General features: G+C 38.5%; 1 protein-coding gene across 1 annotated transcript in view; it reads left to right on the forward strand.

The window, feature by feature from the left end:
- The first annotated feature begins 516 nt into the window (after nt 1–516).
- The window catches only part of LOC120548334 (VPS10 domain-containing receptor SorCS1-like), a 47879-nt gene continuing 24401 nt past the window's right edge, over nt 517–23994 (forward strand). The window contains exons 1-5 of the mRNA XM_039784514.1: nt 517–1386; nt 15650–15717; nt 18008–18107; nt 18336–18494; nt 20842–20915. Of these exons, the coding sequence (XP_039640448.1) occupies nt 664–1386; nt 15650–15717; nt 18008–18107; nt 18336–18494; nt 20842–20915 (1124 nt within the window). The 5' untranslated portion in view covers nt 517–663. The remainder of the gene's footprint in view (nt 1387–15649; nt 15718–18007; nt 18108–18335; nt 18495–20841; nt 20916–23994) is intronic.

Consider the following 23994-nt stretch of genomic DNA (forward strand, 5'->3'; position numbering starts at 1 on the left):
ATTCAGCTGTGCAGCCCAGAAGCGAACCAATTTTCTAAGCCACTTTGCAGGCGGGCCACAACCGACTCATTACCTGCGGGGCATAATTGACAGTGAACACAGGCAATCCTGTTAATTGATTACCTAGGCCTTTACTAATGAAAAATGCAAAGCATCATTGTATCTTCCGTAAAGGCCCTGTCAGGAACATTTCCACACAAAGACTACCAGAGCTAGAACCAATAATGTCTCTAGACATTTCCCCATGGGACCCCAACATCTCAATATTTCAGATTATTTTGATCCGATGCATAATTACCTATATCCAGTCTGATATTTTACAGTGGAATAGTATGTGGCACACTGCTGATCAAAAACAGAATAAAAACCCACAGGGACGCGTGCCTCTACAGATATATAACTTAATTAAGTGTACGCTGTTTTTTTCATCCAGGTTGAGATGAGGAAGCGGGGGTATGGGCCCCTCTCCCCTCTCGTCCAGGATTCAGCCTCCAGCTCCTCCTCTGATGCATCGTTCGCATCAGTAGGGAAACACTTGTCTGCGCGCTGCTGTACCTCCCCACAGTGCATTCACGGACTCCACTTTATCAGGTGATGACAGACAAACGCTCCAGAGTGAAAATGATATGTTTTTAACACGCCTGAAGTCGGAATTAACGTAGAATGGAGAAGCGCCTTGGTCACTGCCTTTTTATCATTCTCTCAGAGTGGATTTGGCTCTTCACCCTAACTTCCATCCTGGGCGGAACAAAAGCGGAGCTAAGGTGCATTCCCTCGTGCCAGCTGCCGCTAATTACAGCATTTCCCAGGGAACTCTCGGAGCTGGATTTGACCAATTTTGGCGAGGCACCAGTTGAAGAATTTATTGGTTTTACGGAGGGGTCACCGGACACTAAACCCATCGCCTGCGGGGACGAAAGGCACAACATTGCGGAATTAAACGTGAGCGAACAAAGTTCGTCCAAAGTGCAACCACGGTTAGGGGTTCATAACACAAGTTGTCTCAAAAAGGACGCGTTGAACGGACAGCAAAAACTTTCAAACCCGAAAGTGTTTCCTGGAAGTGCTTCGCCCGCGGCTGTCACTTCTCCCAGTGAGGCTAACGTAACCGAAAATAGCACCGGTGATGGAAAAAATAACAGCTTTTACGTTGAAAATGGGGCACAGGTTGATATGACAGTAAACGAGGATACGGATGTGGCCAGTTGGAGACGAACACGGAGTGCGAGGAGCGCAGGGACTTGGTCTGAACTCAGACCTGAGGGCGGGGAGGGCGCTTCGTTGTCGGACCAGGAGGAGTTTGAGCTCACAAGTTCGACATTCGCACTCACCGGGGACACGGCTCATAACCAGGCGATGGTGCACTGGTCCGGACAAAACAGCAGCGTGAGTAGCTAATGTGCTCCAGGTTTACGCACGGACCTCTTTTGACGCAGTGTGTGGTCAGTGTTCACTCACAAATCCAAAGTTTAGGGTTGACAGAGCACATGAGACGAAACTGAGATTAAATGTGACTGCTGAGAGGTTGCGGAGTTTGAGGTAATCAGTCTTTGCTTGCATCATTCTCTCTCTCTCTCTCTCTCTCTCTCTCTCTCTCTCTCTCTCTCTCTCTCTCTCTCTCTCTCCCTCCCTTTCGTTCTCTCATTAACACACACACACACACACACACACACACACACACACACACACACACACACACACACACACACACACACACACACACACACACACATACTCACATGCTATTGTTTATGGATTAGCTGCTTTGGCAGGTAGGCTGAAGTTTAAAGGAAACAAATACTGTAAGTCAAAGAAGTTTAATTTTATGCAAACATTTTTGCTGTTTTGTTCTCAAATCATTTTCAGATTTTGGCTGTAGGCATATATTTTGTATATGAGATCAATCAACCTTTGCACCTGTCATCTTGCTAGAGCCTTATCCACTTTGCTTAAAATAGAGAGATTGTTGATCCTACTAAAGGTTAAGTAGACAGCTCACTGAACACAGACACTCGATCTAAAAGTGAAAGTCATTATACAGCAGATATGCTAAAATGATAATAATATAACTTCACTTATATAACACTCTACACTAAGAATGCAACTTGAAGAGCTGTATACAATAAAGAGAAATGGGGAGTAAAATGTATAAAATAGCATCATAGTATTATTGTAAAATACTAAATATATATAGAGCGAGTGCAAAAAGACATATTGAAAGCTAACAGAAATAGATGTTTTAACCTCCAGCTAATCCAGTTTAGGAACATCCAATTTTCTTACAGCATATATGTGGTTCTGAAAATGTAACAACCCACTGGAGGATGTGAGTAAATCTGAAGGCACTCAAAAAAACAGGGAGTATTCGTTATAAGCCATTCAGAGCTTTACTGCAGGCCTATACTGTATATATATACAAGCAAAGGGACTTTAAAATCAATTTGGAAAAATACTTGGAGCAATGTGCAGTTCAGCCAAAAACCACGCTCACATACTCTTTTTCTTGTTTTGATTAGGAGTCAAGCAGCAGAGTTTGAATTATTTCTAGTCCCTAAATAGACTTTTCGCTAAGACTAGTGAAATGTGTGTGTGAATTAGCTATTTGACATCTTGCTGGCTTAAATTGCACCCTGGCAATATTTCTGAGATGAAAGAAGCTGATTTGGAGGTGTGATTTAATACTTAAAGCAGCGTCTAACACACTGTCAAAGAGGGCCGAGGCTTGATGTGAGGAACCAGAGATTCAAGAAGGGCAGCATCTAGACTGAGAGCATGAGACCACGTCCCAGTCATGTATTAATGATTTAAAACGCATTCAGTAAGACCAAGCCATTTCACAAGGGGAGTTATAACAATGCTGCAGTAAAATAATGCAGCCAACCAGAACAGTATCTGAAATGTTTTGTGACCCATGTAATGCTTAATAAACCTATAACATCTGACTAATAGTCATGGAAATAAAAACCCAACAAATAGTTTGAGTCAAGTTATGTTTTTGTTTTTCTACTATTGCTGTCATTAAAGGAACAGTTTGACCTTTGGGGAAATACACGTTTTTGCTTAATGAATATGAAGCCAGCAGGTGATTAGGTTAGCTTAGCATTAAGACTGAAAGCATGGGGAAAACAGCTAGCCTGGCTCTGTCCAAAGGTATCAAAATCCACCTACTACCACCTCTAAGTTGTACTAATTAACAAGTTATATCTTGTTTGTTTAATCTGTACACATACAGACAACTATTTCTTGTCTCTCTTAGCCGTTTCCCCCTGTTTCCATTTCTTATGCTAAGCTATAAGCTATCACATCACAGCAACATTATCACCAGAATATGGCATCACCTTTTTCACAGTTACTCTTTCTAGACCTGTTTTGAGAAATTGTCCCCCTGATGACACAGAGCCTCATCCCGCCTACTAACAATGTAATAATGTGTGTGTGTTCCTACTTCTGCAACGTGCCACACCCTTTCTCTCTCTGTGTAAGTGCAGGCCAGGTGGTCACCAAGAAAATGTGCAGATTTTCCAGCTGGTGTACTCTTTAGAAATCTATTTAAAGTAGTAATCTATTTCAAAAGTTGCCAATTTGCTTTTTCCAAGTTAAACGTCTTTGTCTCACAGTTCAGACATTATGGCAGCAATCCACTTCCCTGGGTTTATGAGAAGATTATGAGAGCTTTAGCAGCCAGTCACACATCAATAGGCAACCTTATCTTACAGAAGGAATAAGGAGAGAAAGACCATTTGTAAAATGTTTAAGTAGATACATTGTCCAACAAATACAAAGAATGAAGAAAGGGTTTAGGGGCTGGTGAATGCTTGCAGTGCTCATATACGTTGTAAATGGGGCTCCTTTTGTGTGGGAAAGTGCTTCTATGTTCAGACACTTCAGGCAGTTCCCACATGTTGATGACATGAAATCAATTTTTCACACTTCAAACATGCTCAGAAATTCAGACATTTCTTTGCAGCTTACTGTGATGTGTTTGTTGCAAATTTTGAGATCTGATAACTGGTTTAGTTGTGGGTCCACAGAACATCAGTCAATTTGCATACAGTTTGTGAGACCCATTGTTTGAGCTTCTTGTTGACTTTTTAATTTTTTTTATTATTTATTTATTTTTACTATTCTAGTTTTTTCTATCCAATCCCAGATTTTATTTTGCCAGTAATTTGCTGCTGAAGCCTAGTTGGTGGGTGTTACTGTTACAAGGTTTATCATTTGCCCAATGACCAGAGTTTGCAAATTAAGCTGCAGTATAATTTCAGCCTTTCAATCAACATGAAAACCAAGGAAAATGTAGTGCACAATCCATTGCTGCTTCTGCACTGATTCACGTGGTTATTGTCCGTCACTAACCCGGGTTTGTGAAAAATGTCGACCTCTGCACTGGCAGTATTTACAGAATCTTCAAAGACTCATCTATATGAAAATATATTCCTTCTGCTGAATAATACAAATCTCTTCTCTTTACTGAATTTAAAGAACTGAATTGCTGCAATTAACCAGCATGCTTTAAGGATTTGATTACAATGAACAAAATGAAAAAAAATGAGAATGAAGTTTGCTTTATTCAGAACTCGAATGCAGCATTAATGCTGCCATAGCCTTGAATGGTTTACCTACAGGAGCCAGTACAGTAGATGAATAACTTCGATCATCTTCTGTTGCAGAGGATGTTATTCAAAGATCCACTGGGGTTTTATTAGCATCAGCCAAGACCACATGTTTTACCGAATAAAATGTTAGGGCTTCAATGTCTGAAGGTTTCCAGTGTCCAGCAAGGCATATTTGATTTAGTTGGGTTTTTATAACTGCAACAGGCCATGCTTTGTACTCCAGTGGTGGGTTTTCGTACAACATTCTACATGTCCTGTTGCCCTACCTCTACACTATGCTATTGTTATCTTCTCTAATACAAAATGGAGAAAGCTAGCAAGCAAACTAGCAATAATCATGACACCAAACCTTCTAAGAGGTAATATGAAGAAGCATTTTAGTTTCATTTTTGCATTCTGTATGTTTTAATGAATCTTGTACGCAGTGTTAACTCACACACGCTTAAATCAGCCTTTCTGCACGGCCTAAACATATGATTTCTTTGCTCACACTGTACAGATCAATTGACCAGTCATGACGTAAGGTAGTCACACTGAAAGTACACACGGAACCCACAGTCGGTTTTGTCCAGTGACAATTCCAATGAAGTTATTCAAAGAAGAACATTTTGAACATGCTAGAAATTAATCTGATTGCCCAACAACCAGATCGTTGATGATTCAAACTGAACATCACACAGCAACTAATGTTGCAGAAATTTTGGGGTACAATACATCGTCTGCTCTGCTTTACAGTAATGTTAGCTCGTCACTTACAAATAAGCAGAACAAAATTAACTCTACAGCATTTTTTAGGATTAGGGTTAGTTGCATTGCATTTAAATTGATTTGAATCAATCACTCAGGTGATCTAGTTTCCTCTCACAGTCCAAACACATGCAAGTAAGGTGAATCAGCAAAGTCTAAATTTCCTGGGGTCTGTTTCAGGAAGGAGGTTTAACAAACTGAGTCTAACCCTGAACTCTGAGATGGGAAACTCTGAGTTTTCGATTCCAGAACAGCTGATTTGAGTTGGTTCAATCAACTCAGAGTATGTTTACTCAGAGTTAAGCGCGTGCACCACCACTATAGAAAGGCAGCATGAATGGAGCTATGATACTTCAATTCACCATGGTAACAACCACAAACAAACTATTATTATATATTATTATTTTAAAATATATTTCGTTAAAAAAGCAACACAGAGTCTGCTGCAAAAGAGAGAGAATTTGCGTGGGAGAAAATTGCTGCTCCATTATAGTGTATCAATATCATATTTAATCATAAGTATAATATTACTGGTGAAATGGTATTGAACCTATAATCTATTTCATTTAGGTGCAATCCTGCGGGCAAAAAAGTACTAGGCCTACTAATCCCATTCTGAGGTTGCGGCACCATCATTAACAGAATTATAATTCATAATCTTTTATTTCAAAGGGTTTACATCATTCACCTGCAATACTGTGGAACTCCTTTTTAATGTCTCTTACTGGTTTTGTGTCCAGAGAACACTACAAAAACGTTTAAAAATTTTTTTCAGAGCGACTCACACTCTTCTGTGGCTCTACATACAGTGGCTTTACTAATATGCTCTGCATCACCAATGTTATAAAGAAAACTGCTGTTTGCAAAAAAACGTAATGCAACACAAAGAATCTGCTGGGATGTAAGAGCATGTCCACGATGGGTGACGTTAGTGGTATGAGGACGGATAAGTTATTTACATATCTGATGGACTGTGAAGAAAAATGATACCAGTCAAATAGGTAGGCTAGTATCTGGAAATGACAATGTATCTATAGTCGGTGGCTCAATATCATCTCCCGACGTACTGTATGTTTAATTCCCTGCAAAGTAATACAGCTTCTTCACCAACGGGATTGTCGACAAAAGGAAATGCCATGTTTTGAGAAAATAAAACGGGCAACACTTTACAATAAGGTACACAAAAAATAGATCGTTAAAGGAACACGCCGACTTATTGGGAATTTAACTTATTCACCGTAACCCCCAGAGTAAGACAAGTCGATACATACCCTTCTCATCTCCGTGCGTGCTGTAACGCTGTCTGATGGCTCCAGCATTAGCTTAGCCTAGCACAGATCCTGCAGGTAACTGGTTCCAACTAGCCTACTGCTCCGAATTGTGACAAAAGTGACAAAATAACGCCAACATGTTCCTGTTTACATCTTGTGATTTGTAGAGTCACAGCGTGTACAAAAAACAACGTAACATGAGACACAGCCGTCTTCTATCCCTAAACAAACCAGGAACTATGTTCTCAGACAGGCTTGCTGCGAGCATATCACTCCGCCCAAGTACTATATTCTTCCGCCTGAGAATATAGTTCCCGGTTTGTTTACGGTTAGAAGATGGCTGTGTCTCATGTTACGTTGTTTTTTTGTACACGCTGTGACTCTACAAATCACAACATGTAAATAGGAACATGTTGGCATTATTTTGTCACTTATTTGGAGCAGTAGGATTACTGGAACCATTCACCTGCCTGTTCTGTGATTGGCTGATGCCGCTGGAGCCGTCAGACAGCTTTACAGCACGCAAGGAGATGAGAAGGGTATGTATCGACTTGTCTAACTCTGGGGGTTACGGTGAATAAGCTAAATTCCCAATAAGTTGGCGTGTTCCTTTAATGATTAGTTACTGCTTTTTGAAAGAGTAACGAATGGATTAGTTACTGTTTTTCAGAAGGGTAGTTACTGTTTTTTGAAAGAGTAACAAATGATTAGTTACTGTTTCATTCGTTACTCTTTCAAAAAACAGTAACTACCCATCTTTGGCAAAGGGCTTTCGTCTCTTGGGAAAATACCTTCTCAATTCTTGAAATGCCTCCTCCATATTACAGCCATCTAATGTTTATGCCCTACTCATGGGTAATCAAATCCATGTTTTGTAGTATTTTCAGCTCCTCCATTTATTAGTAGAGGGCCTACTCCTCTTCACCTCCTTGTTTGCTTGATAGCCTGGTGCGGAACTTCTCCTCATCTGCCTCTTCAAATTGGACACTGATCAGGAATGCAGTAGTTGACTTCTATGACTCACTGACTGAACGATGGATAAAATATTTGGTGGCATTCTCCGGTTCCACTTGAAGAATCAAGGTCCTTGAAAAACCAACGTATCTGAGCATGGCTGAAGTATCTGCTGTTATATTTCATGTTGTTGAGCTGAGTCGTGACAAGCTATCAGTCCTGTCCATTCAATGCAAACATCTATCTTGTTCTACTGAAATAATTCAGCTGTGTTTAATCATTAAGTTCCACTGTCCTTTGGCGAGGAAAAGGGTGTCATACCTCAATTACACATAGTGGGGAAAAAACTCCATAAAAGATAACAATTTGGTGCTACTAAGACAAATGCCATGTTATTACTTCTATAATCATCCAGAGACATTTAAGATTGTGTGGCAAAAAGGTGAAAGTAATCAGTCAAACAGAGTGAGGGTTATTTCAGGTTGAATTTGAATTTGATTCTAGCTTATTATGACATGTTAATTACAAGGATTTACCTTGACTCTTTCAATGGCTGCACAAAAGTGAAAGTAAAATTAAATGACTGTATCCACAGTATGTTCTGCTGTCATTTTTTATGAAAATATAATCATTTATAAAGTATTTATAGAACAATTACTACATAAGTTGCAGCTTGCTATACTACAGCAAGATTAAATTTGGTTGACGCTGGGACCATTTAGTCAGTAAGCCCTTGCTCTGCATTTTAAATGGACAGACAGTGCCTTAGGGGGAGGAACAGGAGACTTAATATGACCAATGGTTAAATTCAGTTTAGTTCTAGTCCATTTTATCTCTACCTACCATCCCTACCTTCCCCACATTGATTCTGCTATCTAAGCATACTGTCACAAACAGCCCTATTCTGGACACTGTGATGCATCCAGCTTCCTACACAGCATGTTGACATGCTCAGACAACCCTGTGGCCGCTGCTTTCAGTACGGACCCCTGCCAGCTCCCCTCTCTCCTGGGTGGCTGTGATGGACAGGCTGCTGGGGGTGCGGTGCGGGGGGGTGCTGCTGCTGTAGCATTGTTTCAGGGAGTGAACATAACACATCCTGCTAAAGAAACATAAATAAATTCATGAAATACATACTGATAAGAATTGTAACAAAACGACTCAACTTTTTTTTCTTGTTTTTTCTTACAAATTCAGGATGTGGCATTGCCTACATTGCATGGATAAACAGAAGGGCTGGTTTTTAAAGCTCAGCACTGCGATGAAACTACCGGCAGGCTGAGTTTAGCTCTGCCAAGCCTTCCTGCGGGGAGGATCTCTAACGCCTTGAAATCCTGCAGTGTGTTTTTCTATCGGCAAGCTGTGTTCCCTGCCTGTTTTTTTTTTCTTCTCCAATGCGTGCTGTCAAATAGAGCAGAAATGCCATAAAATAAACAGAAAAAGATTTGATCCTAGACCACGATACAGTTAATTTGGCAGGAGCAAAGCATAATGACATCTTACCTTTCATTACCTCAGCCAAGGTTATGTTTTCTACATGGTTTGTCTGTTTGTTTGTTTGTTTGTCTGTTGTAAGCAGGATTATGGAATAACTACTGGACCGATTTTCATGAAACTTGGTGGAAGGTGGTAGCATGGGAAAAGGAAGAACCTGTTAAATTTTGGAGCTGATCCGAATCACGGGTGGAGATATTAACAATTTAAAATTGTTCAATAGTGTCAGAACATAGCCAATAGTAGAAATTAGATAATAATATTAATATATTTAATAATTATTTGATATAGCACCTTTTACAATACAGTAGGATCCAAAACAGAAAATAAACAAGCAAAAAACAAATACAGTACCAATGAAGGTTTTAAAAGACTAAAAAACTCAAAATTACAAACATGAGACAAAAGCGAGTTGAAACAAGTGTGTCTTCAGCTGCTTTCTAAAAGCGTCAACCGAGACTGCAGAACGTAAGTTAATAGGAAGGGCGTTCCACAGAGTCGGAGCTACCACTTCAAAAGAACGGTCACCTTTAGTTTTCAAACGAGTGCGTGTGACCACTAGTAATCCCTGGTTAGAAGACCCTGAAGGACCTGTTAGTAGTGTACGGATGGAGCAGGTCAGAGATATAAACAGGCACCTGACCATGCAATGCTTTATATGTAAGAACAAGAACTTTAAATTAGATCGATCGGAAGCCAATGTATAAGGATAAAACAGGAGTGATGTGCCACATCCCGCTGGACCTGGTCAACAGCCTTGCAGCAGAGTTCTGGACCAGTTGTAGACGGTCCTGGGAAGACTTGCTGAGACAGATGAAAACGGAGTTGCAGTAATCAAGCCGGGATGATATAAACCATGAATGATCATCTCATGACTCCATATCACATTCCACATTCACGGGTGCTAGTAATCCTCTGGGAGAACAGGTACAATTTTAACACCACCACAATTGTAACCACGCTAATTTCTCAGAATAAGGTGTGGCTATGGACATGTAGTGTAAATAAACACACATACTAAATCATTTAACTTATACTATTACTCACATCCAAATGTGAATTGTCTGCAAACTGGTCAGTCCTTTGTAAAAACTGCTTTTCATAGCATGTTCATAATGTTTTTTTCTGTCTAAGCATTTGATATTTGTAGGCTACATATGTACATGCTAAGAAGGTCCCAAATGTATGTTAAGTATGTGAAATATTTCCAATTTCTAATTACATAATAAATGCACATCTGAGATGACGAGGCTTCTGCTAGGCACAGCCATAGTTTGACATAATTCTAATAATTTTGGAGAGATATCCAGACATATATGGCTGTTGTGCTTGCAGATTTGCGTATCGTAGAAGACTGTACTATCTGCTTTCCGAGTGCCATTCTAATTTATTTATTTTACTTTGTTTTCGCTTATGTCAAACTTACGTTGTGCAGGTCCATATTTTTGTTATATGTGCTCTGCAAGTTTTCACTCTTTCACTGTTTTTCAAATTAAAATGACCACTGTATCTTTTGAAATGCATTTTCCAGTCCTCTGCTAGTTGGTGTGTTTATATTTAAACCAACACGGTCAGTGCCTTCTGTGCTCCATCTATGAATCAGAAACACTCATAGTTGCTGTTATGGTCAGTCTGCTGGTTATTGGCCATTGCTGAGTCGCCAGTCATTTTGTGTTTCAGAACTCTTTCATTTTATAGTGGCCACCTGCATTACTCATACAGTATGAGTTACACCATCTGGCTGCTGTAAGAAAAGCTTCACATTCACAACCTTAACTTTGATTTACTCACTGAAGTTTCCTTTTTGGATTTAGAGTGATGCAAAAACCGGAGGTTTCAAACACTGTTGGTGAGCCTAAGAAGACATATGGGCGAGATAAATCCTTCCCCAGCATATTTATGTAATCTGCTGTTTTACTTTATGTCATAGAAAATGTAATGTATTAATTATTATGAGAGTCCAGGGAGCTTTTGGTTTGTCAACATGCAACTAATCTTCTACCATCGCACTCAGCACTTTCAAACAAGAGTGCTGAAGAGTTAAAAGAAGTTTAGAAGAAAATCTCCTTTCACAGTGAGCTCAACTTTTTGGTTGGGTTGACAAACCTACCCTCTTGCTTTCTAATCTTGCCTGCATTGATCAGACCCCCTCCTAATGCACACTGAAGCTTCCAAGCTCAGCAGGCCACCGTAGCCTAGCTGCTGTACTAGCCTTGACTTTCATTTATGGTGAAGAAGCAAATGATGCGAGAGCTGTAGCCTGAAGGAAAGCCGTTTCAGATGACTTGTCAACCAAGCTGCTACTTCCACACAGATTCGTGGTCTCGACACGAAGAGTCCAATAAAGTCAGACTGTTCTGCTTGAAAGCCACAGCTGTAACATAGAGTACCTGTTTTCTGTCAATTTGAAATGCCAGTTATTTGATGCTCATAGATCAATATTATACCCTCTGCCAAAGTAACAGTATGCTGCCATCAGTCACATTGTAGCTGAACTTTATTACTTTAAGAATCACATTTTAAAATCAGTGCTGAAAACAATGACCAATAATGTTTTATTTATTCACCCTTGTATTAGTATATTAGGTTTTATTAGGACACCCATAGCTTTTTTGCGCAAAGTGATATTGTGAAGTCGCTTTATAATTCATGATTGCAGTGACCTGTTATCCATGTGAGAGCCAACAGCTCTGACTTCAAACAACCTAGCTACAGCACAACATCTGGTCTATGAGGAAATGTTGCCGTTGTTAATGAAGTGATATAAATTGATTTGGCAGACAAAAGCCTCTGTACGTTACATGTCTCACTGAGATGGTATTGAGGTATAGGTGGATGTGCTTTCCTGCAGGCTTTTGTTGAGTGAATCACAGTGCCATAAACAATGTAATACATAATGATTTCTTTTTTAAAGGTGTTCAATGATGCTGTTTTAATGTGGTGATTTTATTAAGTGAAGTTTCATACTTTATGCTATACTGGCCCCTGGGGTTCGCTGCCACGTTGTTAACACTTCTGTGGTGTTAAAATCTTGTAGGCAGGTGTTCTCACCCTTCTCCTCCCAATTAGTTTGTCTTAGTTGTGACATTTAATGTCACCGGGTCTCACTTATTTGAATATCATCATTACACAAAATCTTGTCTGTCCTATGAAAATGTGAAATTCAAATCTTTATAATTAAAGCTGCTATAATCAATTTTATTTAGATCAATAATGGATCAGATTAGGCAACATGTTAAATTTCCAACTGGCCACTGTCAGTCCAAACCCACATTAAATTAGCAAAAAAAAAAGTGCCCCCAAAAAAACTGAGCAATGTACTCAGCCAATCGCCGATGTATCCTTCCAATCGCCCAACCCTATAGCGCAACATTAATGCAAAAGGCAAGGAAACATTTTAGACACATGGCCAGTGTTTGATATGTCATATTTGTCTTTATTATTAATATTCCAGTCAGTAACTCTTGTAACAATTGCTTTTATGGAATCATCCATCTGTTTAATTGCAGTGGCTAAATGTGATGACAGTTTAATTGATGAGGCTGGATCAACTTGTTGGTTGCAGTGAGAATGAATCATAATGTGTATTCTGTTGCTCCTTTCATTTGTCTCAGGTGTTCATCCCCCCTTCTGCTTTCTTGATAACCCACCCCTTCTCCTTGTCATACAACACCTCCATTTCTCAACAGAAATCTCTTCACCCTAAACCCTATAAGTCCCCATTAAGCCTCCATTCATTCTTACATATTGATCAAATTCATCCCAGTCCATTTACCTTCAAAGGTTTAAGATTTACAAAGGATTAGAGGTTGAAAAATCAATTTGCTTGCTCTTGGATGTCAAGTAATCTAGTTTGGAGATGTGTTGGTGCCACTGCAGTATAAAGGGCTGCGCACTGCATGGTAGCTGGCATCAAATGTGATACCTTTGTTGAAATTCAAAGGGAAAGATATGCTAAAACATATGGCATTATTATTTAAATTCAAAGGACAAATGCCATTATACAGTGTATGGTGTAAGCTTTATTATTAGTTAGTTATTAGTTATTTCAAATAGCAATTTAATGGCTTATGTGACATGCTGAACTCCAAATACTTGTTTCACACAGAAAGATCTACAAAGTGAATATTGTATCACTGTATTTATACGTCAACTTCCACTTTCACCATCTCTCAGAACACAGGAAACTTTTCCAGCCGGCAAAGTTGGATGCAAATTACACCCGCCTGTAATTCTGGATCCTTCCCAAGCAAATGCATAAAGTTAATTGCCATACATAATGGGGGATATATTTTGTCCTAATTTTCAGACTGCTGCAGGTTGTTTTATTGCATATGACAGTGTCCATGAGGGTATGACTTTTGGAAGGTATAAAGGCCATTTTATTGGAGGACCATAAATCTCTGCAACCCATTCTGGACACCTGGTACCATAGTTATAACAAGCTCCATGGATTATCACTGAACTAGAGCTCATCTATTTCATATATTCAGCACAAAGTAATAGCAGTAAGAGTTTTCTTAGTCAGCGTATCCACAAAGAGGGCAAATAATTAGGAAATAAAGCAAAACTGGCTAAGTTGAAATACATTGCATTGACAGCAAGAGGTTCTTTAGGAACTTGTGGTACATTATTCACAGTATATAAATTGAGAAATCGTGCCGGAGAAGATACATATGTCTATGTTAGAAAACATAAATCAGCATTATGATAAATGTGCTGGACATGTAAGACCTTTTTAGTACAATGCATATATTACTGATTAGTTCATTTTAGAGCTGAAAAAATTAGGCTAGTAGATTCATCAATTAGTAGAAGAATTAATCAGCAACTAATAATTGTTAATGTAATGTAATTTCTAAAGGAAAAATAGAAAACTACCTGTTTCTAGCTTCTCGTTTGTCTAAGATTATTTTTGGGGCATTTTAGGCCTTTATTTATCTAGGACAGCCGAAGACATGAAAAGGGAGAGAGAGGGGTAATGACATGCAGCAAAGGGCCGCAGGGCGGAGTCGAACCTGCTGCCGCTGCGTCAAGGAGTAAAACCTCAATATGTGAGCACCTGCTCTACCAGGTGAGCAACCGAGGCCCCACTAGCTTGTCATTGGTGAGGAATTTACGGATTTTCTGTGTTTGACTTTTGGTCAGACAAAAAAGGAAATTTTATCTTGTTAGGCTCTAGGAAATTGAAAATCTTACATAACAGGAGTTTCTGTAGGATGATTTTTTATTAGATTTCATTGGCTTAGGTGATTCTATGTATTGATATTGATAATCAGATAGTGAGTGTCCTATATTTAGGATGAAATACTTGTAGAATAGTGTTTTGTATTGATAAATCAGTTACTGTTATTGTGTTTTGTGGTGCAGCACCAGTAAAGCATATCGACAGACAGTTGGTGTTAACGAAAAACCTAAGGTACTATCGTTTTTTAAAATTGATTTTACAGCTGCTGGATTGACTGTCACATATGGTTTCAAGAGGCTTTTATTTAGAGATGAGGACGATTGTCTTGTTTGATATGAGCTAAAGCCTAGAAAATAACTATTTGGAATTTCTACAAACTGTGCCAGCAAGGTTTTACAAAGTTCAAATTTCTTATTTACATGATGAAGTTCTTACTTATTATGGAGAATGTTACCCCAAGCTCTCATAACACTCGATAATTAGAGGATAGCTATGAAAAGTTGCCCAGAGAGGCTTCTCCAGAGAGCTATATGATCTGCAGATTTTACGATTGCACAGTGCAGGCTGGACACTGCTTGAGCGATTCATTTGTGTAAAGGGTGAAGGGCACAATGTGAACAACTTTTTCTGTGTGAAGGACTGCTGAGATTTTATAAAACGCCATTGTGGAAAAATGCATTCTTTTAGACGGAGGTTATTATAATAACTGCAGTTTTTCCTTATATTACTGCCTCACTGAGAAAAAAAGGAGATTACATGTACAGTGTAGCTAAACATGGCTTTATGCATTAGTAACAACATGTGTAGAGACACACAGGTTTTGATTTAGCTAGTTAGTCTCTCATTAATAAATGAAACCGAGGAAAATAGAAATGTCCACAGTGAGCCGTTCATTAATAGCTGGGAAAATTTAAAAGACCTCTGTAAAACGACACCTTTTAATGTATATTAAGTAAAGGCCTGTTCATTGTAAACCACATGCAACACTTTTTATGATCCTCTTCAAAAAAAGATGCCCATGTCTGTCCCTGAAATAAAATATAGTGTTGACTTATTTATTCATTTAGTCATAGTTTACCAGTGGTAGGATTTGCTGGTAGTCCACTGTGTCTTAGAGACCATTATAGCATGCGTATGTGATCATCTTTTCCTCAGAGAGTATGCACAATTTCTATAGCTTCACGACAAACAAAGCAATAGGTTGACATGCCATCACAGTTTTGTTTGTATTTTATAAAGCTGTGTCTGTCAGGGAGATTAAAAGACATGTGCATGGATGGCTCGGCGCTATTGTTTCATTTATGTGGCACTTTATTGCTGCTGTTCACAAAACTGATGATACCACTCCTTCGAAATAATCTGTTTAATCTGTTTCTTAGGTGATCCTCATGTTGACAAAATACTACGACTTCAACTCTGGCAGAGTAACAGAGAGTTCTTTATGGAGGTAAGAGCTTCTGTCTGGTATTACATATCAAACTGATTGTAGATTGTCAGAAATCTGCTACAGAAAATGACACAAAAAACATGGTTTAATACAATGCCTTTTTAATCTGCTTTATATCTGTGACTGAAGACTGTGTAGCACTTTTACACATTACTAAATTCCAAATAAGTTTATTTGGATTTCTGTTATTGGAGTTTTATAAGAACTCTGTTGTCTAGTTAAACATAAGTAACATTACTATGGCGTGTAGGAAAACACAGTATACATTCATTTTGACAGACAAAATGAATATATATATTTTTTATGCATGGCCCATGTAACATGTAAAACATGAAATATTTTGGTCATTCTATTATTTTGTCGCCTTCATTAAAGCGGCTATAAAAAATAGTTTTATAATAATAAAGTATCAAACGACAAGTGAAAGTGACACAGCCTAATCAGCCTGGTCTCACTGAATTCTGTAAAATGGGCACGGACTGGTAACAGCTCATTCCGTGGTGGTGGTACGGAATGTGTGAAAATTTTGTGTGGCTACCACGGAAAACAATGCCAATGTAAAGTCAATGAGAAGATGACGTAGGACGGTAGTGAGTAGTATGTAAGGCCGGAATTCCGCGTAAGGAGGTTGGTTGGGGTGGTGGATGGGTAAAACACAGGACTTTCACGGAACCATAAGCCCACCCACAACCTTTTCCTGAACCCAACCGTCCCGTTCTTGTCGCGTGTCACTGAACCGTAAGCCCACCCACAACCTTTTCCTGAACCCAACCGCTCCGTTCTTCTCGCGTGTCACGTAAGCCCGTGTTTCTTTTTCGGCGATCCTACTTTTCACGGAATTTTTCCGTGGGCCCATCACGGAATTTGGCGATCCGTTGGCGATCCGTGTTCATTTAACGGAATTATTCCGTGGCAATTTTGTTGCAATTCAGTGAAACTGCCACGGATTTTGAGTTAAGGGCCGTGTTCATTTCATGGAATTCTGTGAGATCAGGTTGGCCTAATAGTGAGTTTTCAGCTCATTGTCTTGCTGTCCGGCCGGCAACTTTACTGTTTTGGTTCACTCTTACTGCTCTCATAGCATTGTTTTCGGCTGCAGTATACAGATGTTCTTTGAAAAGCTCTAAAACCCGAGTGTACACGACCTGCTTAGCACCAAACAGCAGACAGACACACTTTGCGACTAGCTGGTGAACATAGCATTTAGCAGCTAAAGAGCTTGGTATTTTGGAGTTGGAGACCAAAAACAGAACTATTAACAGAATGAGTATTGGACTTGCATTCATCACACAACTCCAAACGAATGATAATGTTGCTCCCTGGATTTGTAACTAAAGTACTTTTTGCTAACAGGTTCGCTATATAAACTGAAAGGTGATGCTATGTCAATGTTTTGTTCACAAATAGTTTCTGCTGCCGTCAAGTGCCCCATTGCACGTTTAATCTACAAACTTTGTGGCAAATGGAAAGGGTTGCCACTTTAATACCTTTCTACATGTTAGATTTTAATAAGGTCAGAACAAAAGAAAAATGTGGTTATTCTGCAGTTGTCATTATTTTTACACAAACAGATTGGGGTCCGTGGGACTCCAAACAATCAGGAAGTAAATCGAATATCATCAATTCACAGGGGTTAAATAATCAATAATGACAAGCATTTGGGAAATAAGAAGTTCCTATAAAGAAAGAAAGATCCTATAAAAATTATAAAAACACAGGAATCCACAAATGTGTTTTTTATTTTAAGCAGTATTAAACATTTTCTAGGTTGCTTGTTTCTGAAATGTCACCAAGCATCTGAGACCAGCATCTATTTAGGTGACAATTTATATGAAAAACAACCAAAATAAGGTCAGGAAAGCAGTGCCTTTTTTGGAGGACAATTTATATTTTTAAAAATATTTTTTTTATATAAAAGCTTTATTTTTCAGCCAACAGGCAAATATTTTACCCAATCCTCCATTTGAGTTCTGAAACATAAAAGTCACAAACATTAAATGATGTTTATACCCCAAAGCATCAATAATAATAATAATAATAATAATAATAATAATAATAATATCTCATTCCCTCTCAATGCATGCCACACAGGATATTCTTGTTTATATTTGATAATTAAAAAAATCTCCATTCATCTAGCAAATTGCTTCATGACTTCTGCTGTTGCAATTTTCTGCTTGCCTGATATGCTTAATGATACCATCAGCATCTTAATCTTAGTAGATGTTTCTCCGTTCTCCTTTACTCTCCACAACAAAGTATTTACTTTATCCTTATAATTTAATTTTAGGTCAACTGATTATGGGACCACATATGAGAAATTTAATGAGAAAGTCGGGCCAAAAACCATCCTGAGCTACTTGTACGTGAGTCCGAACAACAAAAGGAAGGTAAGTTGCATCTTGTAAAACAAATCCTGCCTGTATTGAAAAAAATGGTCAATTATTATTGCTGTGCAGCAGAGGTTTTATCATTTATACCACAAAGCAGCCCTGCAGGTGTCTGCACCATACGTTTGTTCCAGGCAGCGCGTCGCACAAGTACACATAAGCCCTGTGGAATGGATGCTGTCAAGGTGGGCCGCTGATTCCACCGTCTCCTTTCTCGTCTCTTCTCAGATCATGTTACTTACCGACCCGGAGGTGGAGAGCAGCCTGCTCATTAGCCTTGACGAGGGGGCGACCTATCAGAAACACAGCTTAGCCTTTGATATCCTCAGCCTGCTTTTTCACCCCGAGCAGGAGGACTGGATTCTGGCTTACAGCCACGACCAAAAGGTAATGTGTGGTTGTCAGTAGGCATGAAATAGCTGGAATAAAACTGAAAATGTGACAGAAAAAAATATCTCTGGTTGCTGAATAAAGGCTGTTATGTGTGGTTCACTTGCTGCTTATCATGCACATATTAGCTTGGTGTGAGTGTTCTGCCAGATTGTTGTTCCGTCCGATTATATATCACAAGCCTATCTCTATTAAATGATACAAAACATCTTTGTTGTCATGTTCAAAGGCATTCATTTTGATAATAACGGCTAGCTTTCAGGACATAGTCAGAGACATCTGCCACTTAAGCCAAGGCTGCCATTGCCAAAATAGAAGCAGCTGATCACCTGCTCCCCTAAAAAAGTCATAAGGTCTGGCTGCAGACTCTTAACTCTGAATGGATGTGTCCCAGACAACACAGGGCAAAGTTAACAAGGAAGACACACCCAAACAATCCACAAGCTCACAAAAAAACACACAATTTGCGAGCATAAACACACACTCTTCATTACTCTGTGTGAGAACCCTGCTGTCTACTTTACTCAACACCACAGACGTCAAACTCGGCCTTCCCAGCATGCTATTGGAAGACTTGATTTTCTGAGAGAAAAACAGTCAAGGTCTGAGAAGTGAGATAAATGGTGCTGGGAGGAAGATGAAAGCTTAGTTGGGAACCATCGGCGGGTCAAAATAAAGACGTCATGGAGAAGTTTGCCTTCACAACTTTGTAAAAGCTAAATTTAATGTTTTTTTAATTTATTTTAACTGCTGAAATTAATTTTAGTTTGGTTTCATTTTTAGCTTTATTGATTGCCTGTCATGTCTTTAAAAGTAAAATGCTCTTAGATAAGTTAAAATTATGTTTCTTATCTTTGTAAAGCCCAGAGCTTAAGATGCTTGCAGCCTGATCATTATGGCAAGTTGACAGGCCTTCTGAATGCTTGAACACACATCCAGCTTTGCAGTAAAAAGAAGTCTAGCTTTATGGAATAAAAAGACTACAATGGTAGTTAAATGAGTGATTTTAACACCAATTAGGCCAAAATCCTGCTGTTACTATTTCAATCAGGAGAGACTTCGTTTGCAGATATGCAAAATTATTTATTGTACAAGTGTATAATATGAAATGTACAAAGTCTTTTGGAGATTAGACTCCATCGAATCAATAATATATTTCAAGGGGGTAGAGAACAGGAACAAACCCCCCCCGATGGAGTCCAGACACTGGTGGCGGCAGACAAAGAGACCAGAGACCGGACCGAAGAGGCAAGGAGAGCCGGGAGAAACACGAAGACGGCGGCAGGGGAGGAGGAGGGTCGAGCGCTTTGCCTGAAACGACAGCTGACAGCAGAGGGAGTGAACAGATTTAAAGCAGAGTTGTAAGGCTTTGATAGGCCCATGAATTTCGTGGCCAAGTCTGATTGGTTCGAGTGAAAGCGTCACTTCTAATCAGCTGTTAGATTTAAGAATGAGTAGTGCTTGGGTTAATGACGTCTTCCTGAAAGAATTTGCACTGAGCTTCATTTCAATCAGGAGAGACTTCCAGATATGCAAAGATTTCTTTTACATATGCATAATATGAAATGTACAGTCTTTGGAGATTAGACTCCATCGTTATGAAGTGATATTTTTAAAGGGGTAGAAAGCCAAAAGATAATCCCCCGATGGAGTTTAGACACTGATGGTGGTGTGAGGACCCCGAAGACCAAACTGAGGAGCCAACGGCAGTGGCCTGCCGGAGGAGGACCCATGAGCCATGCATGATGAAGACCGGAGGAGCAAGGGGAGGAGGAGGGTTGTGCTCTTAGCCTGAAATGACAACTGGGCAGCAGAGAGAAGACAGGTTTAAAACAGGGATGTCATGCTGTGATTGGCTCGTGAAATTCATGGCCGGTTCTGGTTGGTTAAAATAAAAGTGAACGCCTCTACAGCTGTTCAGTTTAGAAAAGAGAGAAGAGTGATTAAGTTTAGAAGTCTTCCTGAAAGAATTTACGCTGTGCTCTATAAGAAGGAGACACTTTGATTTTAATACAGAGACCAATTTGTCAGTCCCCACTTCCCTCTTTTCCAAGGAATCAGAATAAATCATCTTTTTCTATTTAATTTCTTTTTTGCATCACTATATTTTTACAGGAACTGATGCATTTTCTCATCAATGATGCATTTTCACAAAGTATGCACTCAGTAGTGCAATATTCAAAAGAACATCAACACATTGACGCCACAAAATCCACAAATCTTGACAGCTTCTTGATAATACAATTAGACATTCATCAGGGAATAATTATCTTGGATATTCTGGCGTGGAACATTATTCTTTATACTGTAACTCATTTTGTTAATGCATTCCTCTCATTTTCAGCTCTATGTCTCTGTTGAATTTGGGAGGAGATGGCAGCTTGTGCATGACAGCGTCGTCCCCAACAGATTCTACTGGTGAGATGAACAATCAGTCATTTGTCTTCCTGGGAGAGAAATGCTGCAGTATTTGATATGCTCCAAAACACTATGAATAACAGACAAACACAGAATTATACATTAATTAATAAAAATGTATGCATTTTTAGCATTCTGTACACAGCAGTTGTACAGAGTGGAAATTCCTTCACTGTACATATTTATATGCTCCATAAAACATTTTCTTTAGATGTATATTTTTGCTGAAGATGCTAACAGTGTGGTAAAAACATGAGTAAACATACTGCATTAATATTGCATGTTCCTGATCAGTCAGCAGCTCATTTACAGTAATATCAACAAAACAATGTTATTGAGCCAGATTTGAACATATATATATATATATATATATATATATATATATATATATATATATATATATATATATATATATATATATATATATTTTAAGATTATTGAATTGTAAATATTTACACATCAATGCATTTTTTGGTAGAAGTTGCATATCCATCTGAAACCTGTGGACAGGGCTGTTTTGTATTGTATTTTATATTTGTATTAAATGTTTTCTTTAATGTGAAATCTTAATTTGAAAAGCAACCAGTTACTACAGTTAACAGTCAGATACATGTGATGTAGTAGAAGTATAAAGTAGCATACAAAGGAAATATCCAAGAAAAAGTACAAATACCTTAAGATCGGACTTAAAGTGCTCATATTATGCTTTTTGGCTTTTTCCCTTACCTTTATTGTGTTGTATATCTTTTTTGTGCATGTTGTGAAAAAGCCCAAAGTCAACCCCAAAGGGACTTACTCCAACAGAAAACACTGTTCACAAACTGCTCCAAACAGCTCTATTGTAGTCCAGCCTTTACTTCAGTGACGAACATGTGTCACTTTGTAACACGCGTTATAATGCTCGCCTAGCTGCTAGCTTGGCACGCCCTCATACTCTGCTTCTGACTGGGTAGTAGTCCTTACCTAGGTACTGCGCATGTGCAACTCCCAACAAAGATGGAACAGAAGTGAGAGGCCTCACTCTGTAGCTAAAACACAGAGCTCAGCACACATGGTGAAAAGAGGAGCTGCAGCAATGTGCAGTACAACAAAAATATGGTGTTTTTTGAAAATTAAACCATGTAAACCTATTTTGATACAACCTCTAAATACAATTATGAACCTGGAAATAAGTATAATATGAGCACTTTAAGTACATAATTTGAGTAAATGAACAGTTACTGATTACAGTACAGATTGAGTCAATGAAATCCCGTGACACATTTTAATCCCATTGCTTTTATTTTTAAATGCTAAACCACGCTAGGCTTCTTTCTTTCTTTCTTTCTTTCTTTCTTTCTTTCTTTCTTTCTTTCTTTCTTTCTTTCTTTCTTTCTTTCTTTCTTTCTTTCTTTCTTTCTTACTAAGTGTCTATATACTGATTAATATTTCATCCACTGGATGCATTCTGCCCATGAAATATTGTTAGGATAATGTTGGGACACCACAGTATTACCAATCAAATCATATCCAATTTATTGAGCAGGTTACCTGATGTATATTGCATAGCTGTTGGGTGCTGGTACAGGGATTATGGCCCAGGATAAATATTTCATTTATAATGGTTTTTATAGTTGTTGGCGACAGAATCCCTTTCACACATAGAACTAAAGAAGCAAAACCACCGATTAATCAAGCAGGTTGGAGTGACCTACAGTACATGTTTTTGCATTGGTCTGGGAAATACAACGACCAACACATTAACAATGTTACAGTCAATAAAAATCACTTTAGGAAAGAGGTGATGAACCAGACAAAACAAGGACTATCTCCTGTTTAATGAGGCTGATGTTTGTATCCTCAAAAGGAAGGTGGATGTATGAAAACTCATTTCTTATGGGGGTTAAAGAGTAATATCTAAACTCCACAAGAGTTACTGACTCTCTCCTTGTGTGATCCGTTGTTGTTTATTGTGTCATGCAATACAAATACAAATTCCCAGCCCACATGGACTAATGAGAAACCAAAAGTACTTTCAAGTATTTTTTTTTTAAATCATCCATCCAGAAAAACTCAGAGAAGCTACGGACACAATAAAAAATAATAAATCATCAAATAGTGAGCAATAATACATGATCAATCATCTTCAGCCTCACCTAAATCACATCACGTAGCTAATGGTAATGTACTTGAGCTCACACAGAGATCTTTGACTTTTAGTTAGTTTCTCCTTCACATAGGGCTTCTCTAAGCTGCGGTGGTTTTCCATGAGAGAATATGTTCATAATTTAAGTTTGTACCAAACATCAACAGACTATCTTGCCTCATACATCAGGAACAATTTGCACTGAGCTTCATAAATATTACACTGCAGCCTGTTGAGAGCAAATAAAGATTTCACCTCACTAACCCAGATACATATGTTTCTAGTGAGCTGCATATTCACAAGTCAGGTATATATTCTGTACAGTTACATTTTTACATAATATTAATATACTGTATTTCCAATAATTATTTATAGCTTGAGTTTATGTGCTAATTAAGGCCAATTGTGTCTGAAATTTCTTTAGCATCACCCTGAAGTTTGAGTGTTACAACATGTTCAATCAAAAGACCACATTTTTGATGTTCACATATGCACTTCCTTTTATCTTTGAGGTAATATATTATATATATTATTTTATTTTATATATATATATATATATATATATATATATATATTATAGTAATAATACATGCCAGGAAAAGAAAACACTCCCCACACATCAGACATCAACTATGAAATAATTTATTACATCACATCCACTACTCATCTTAATCTGAAAAGATCTGACAAACATGATTTAGAAAAAGCCAACCAGGCTAGGCAGACATACTGGTATGTGTTAGTTATGGGAGAACACTGTGTAACATTGCAAGGGTTTATTTAAGAGCAAGCGCTGCTGTTCCCTGATAGAATTGGATGAAGTATTTGACAGAAAGTCCATTAAAAGAGATGGAGCTGTGAGGCAATTACAGAGTGCTGAGGGAAGCAGGACGGGGGCTTTTTATATTATAGTTCAGACACGGTATGGAAAATGAGAAGAAACCCATCTTCTGT

The sequence above is a fragment of the Perca fluviatilis genome, chromosome 19, assembly GCF_010015445.1.
Source record: "Perca fluviatilis chromosome 19, GENO_Pfluv_1.0, whole genome shotgun sequence".
Classification (NCBI taxonomy): domain Eukaryota; kingdom Metazoa; phylum Chordata; class Actinopteri; order Perciformes; family Percidae; genus Perca; species Perca fluviatilis.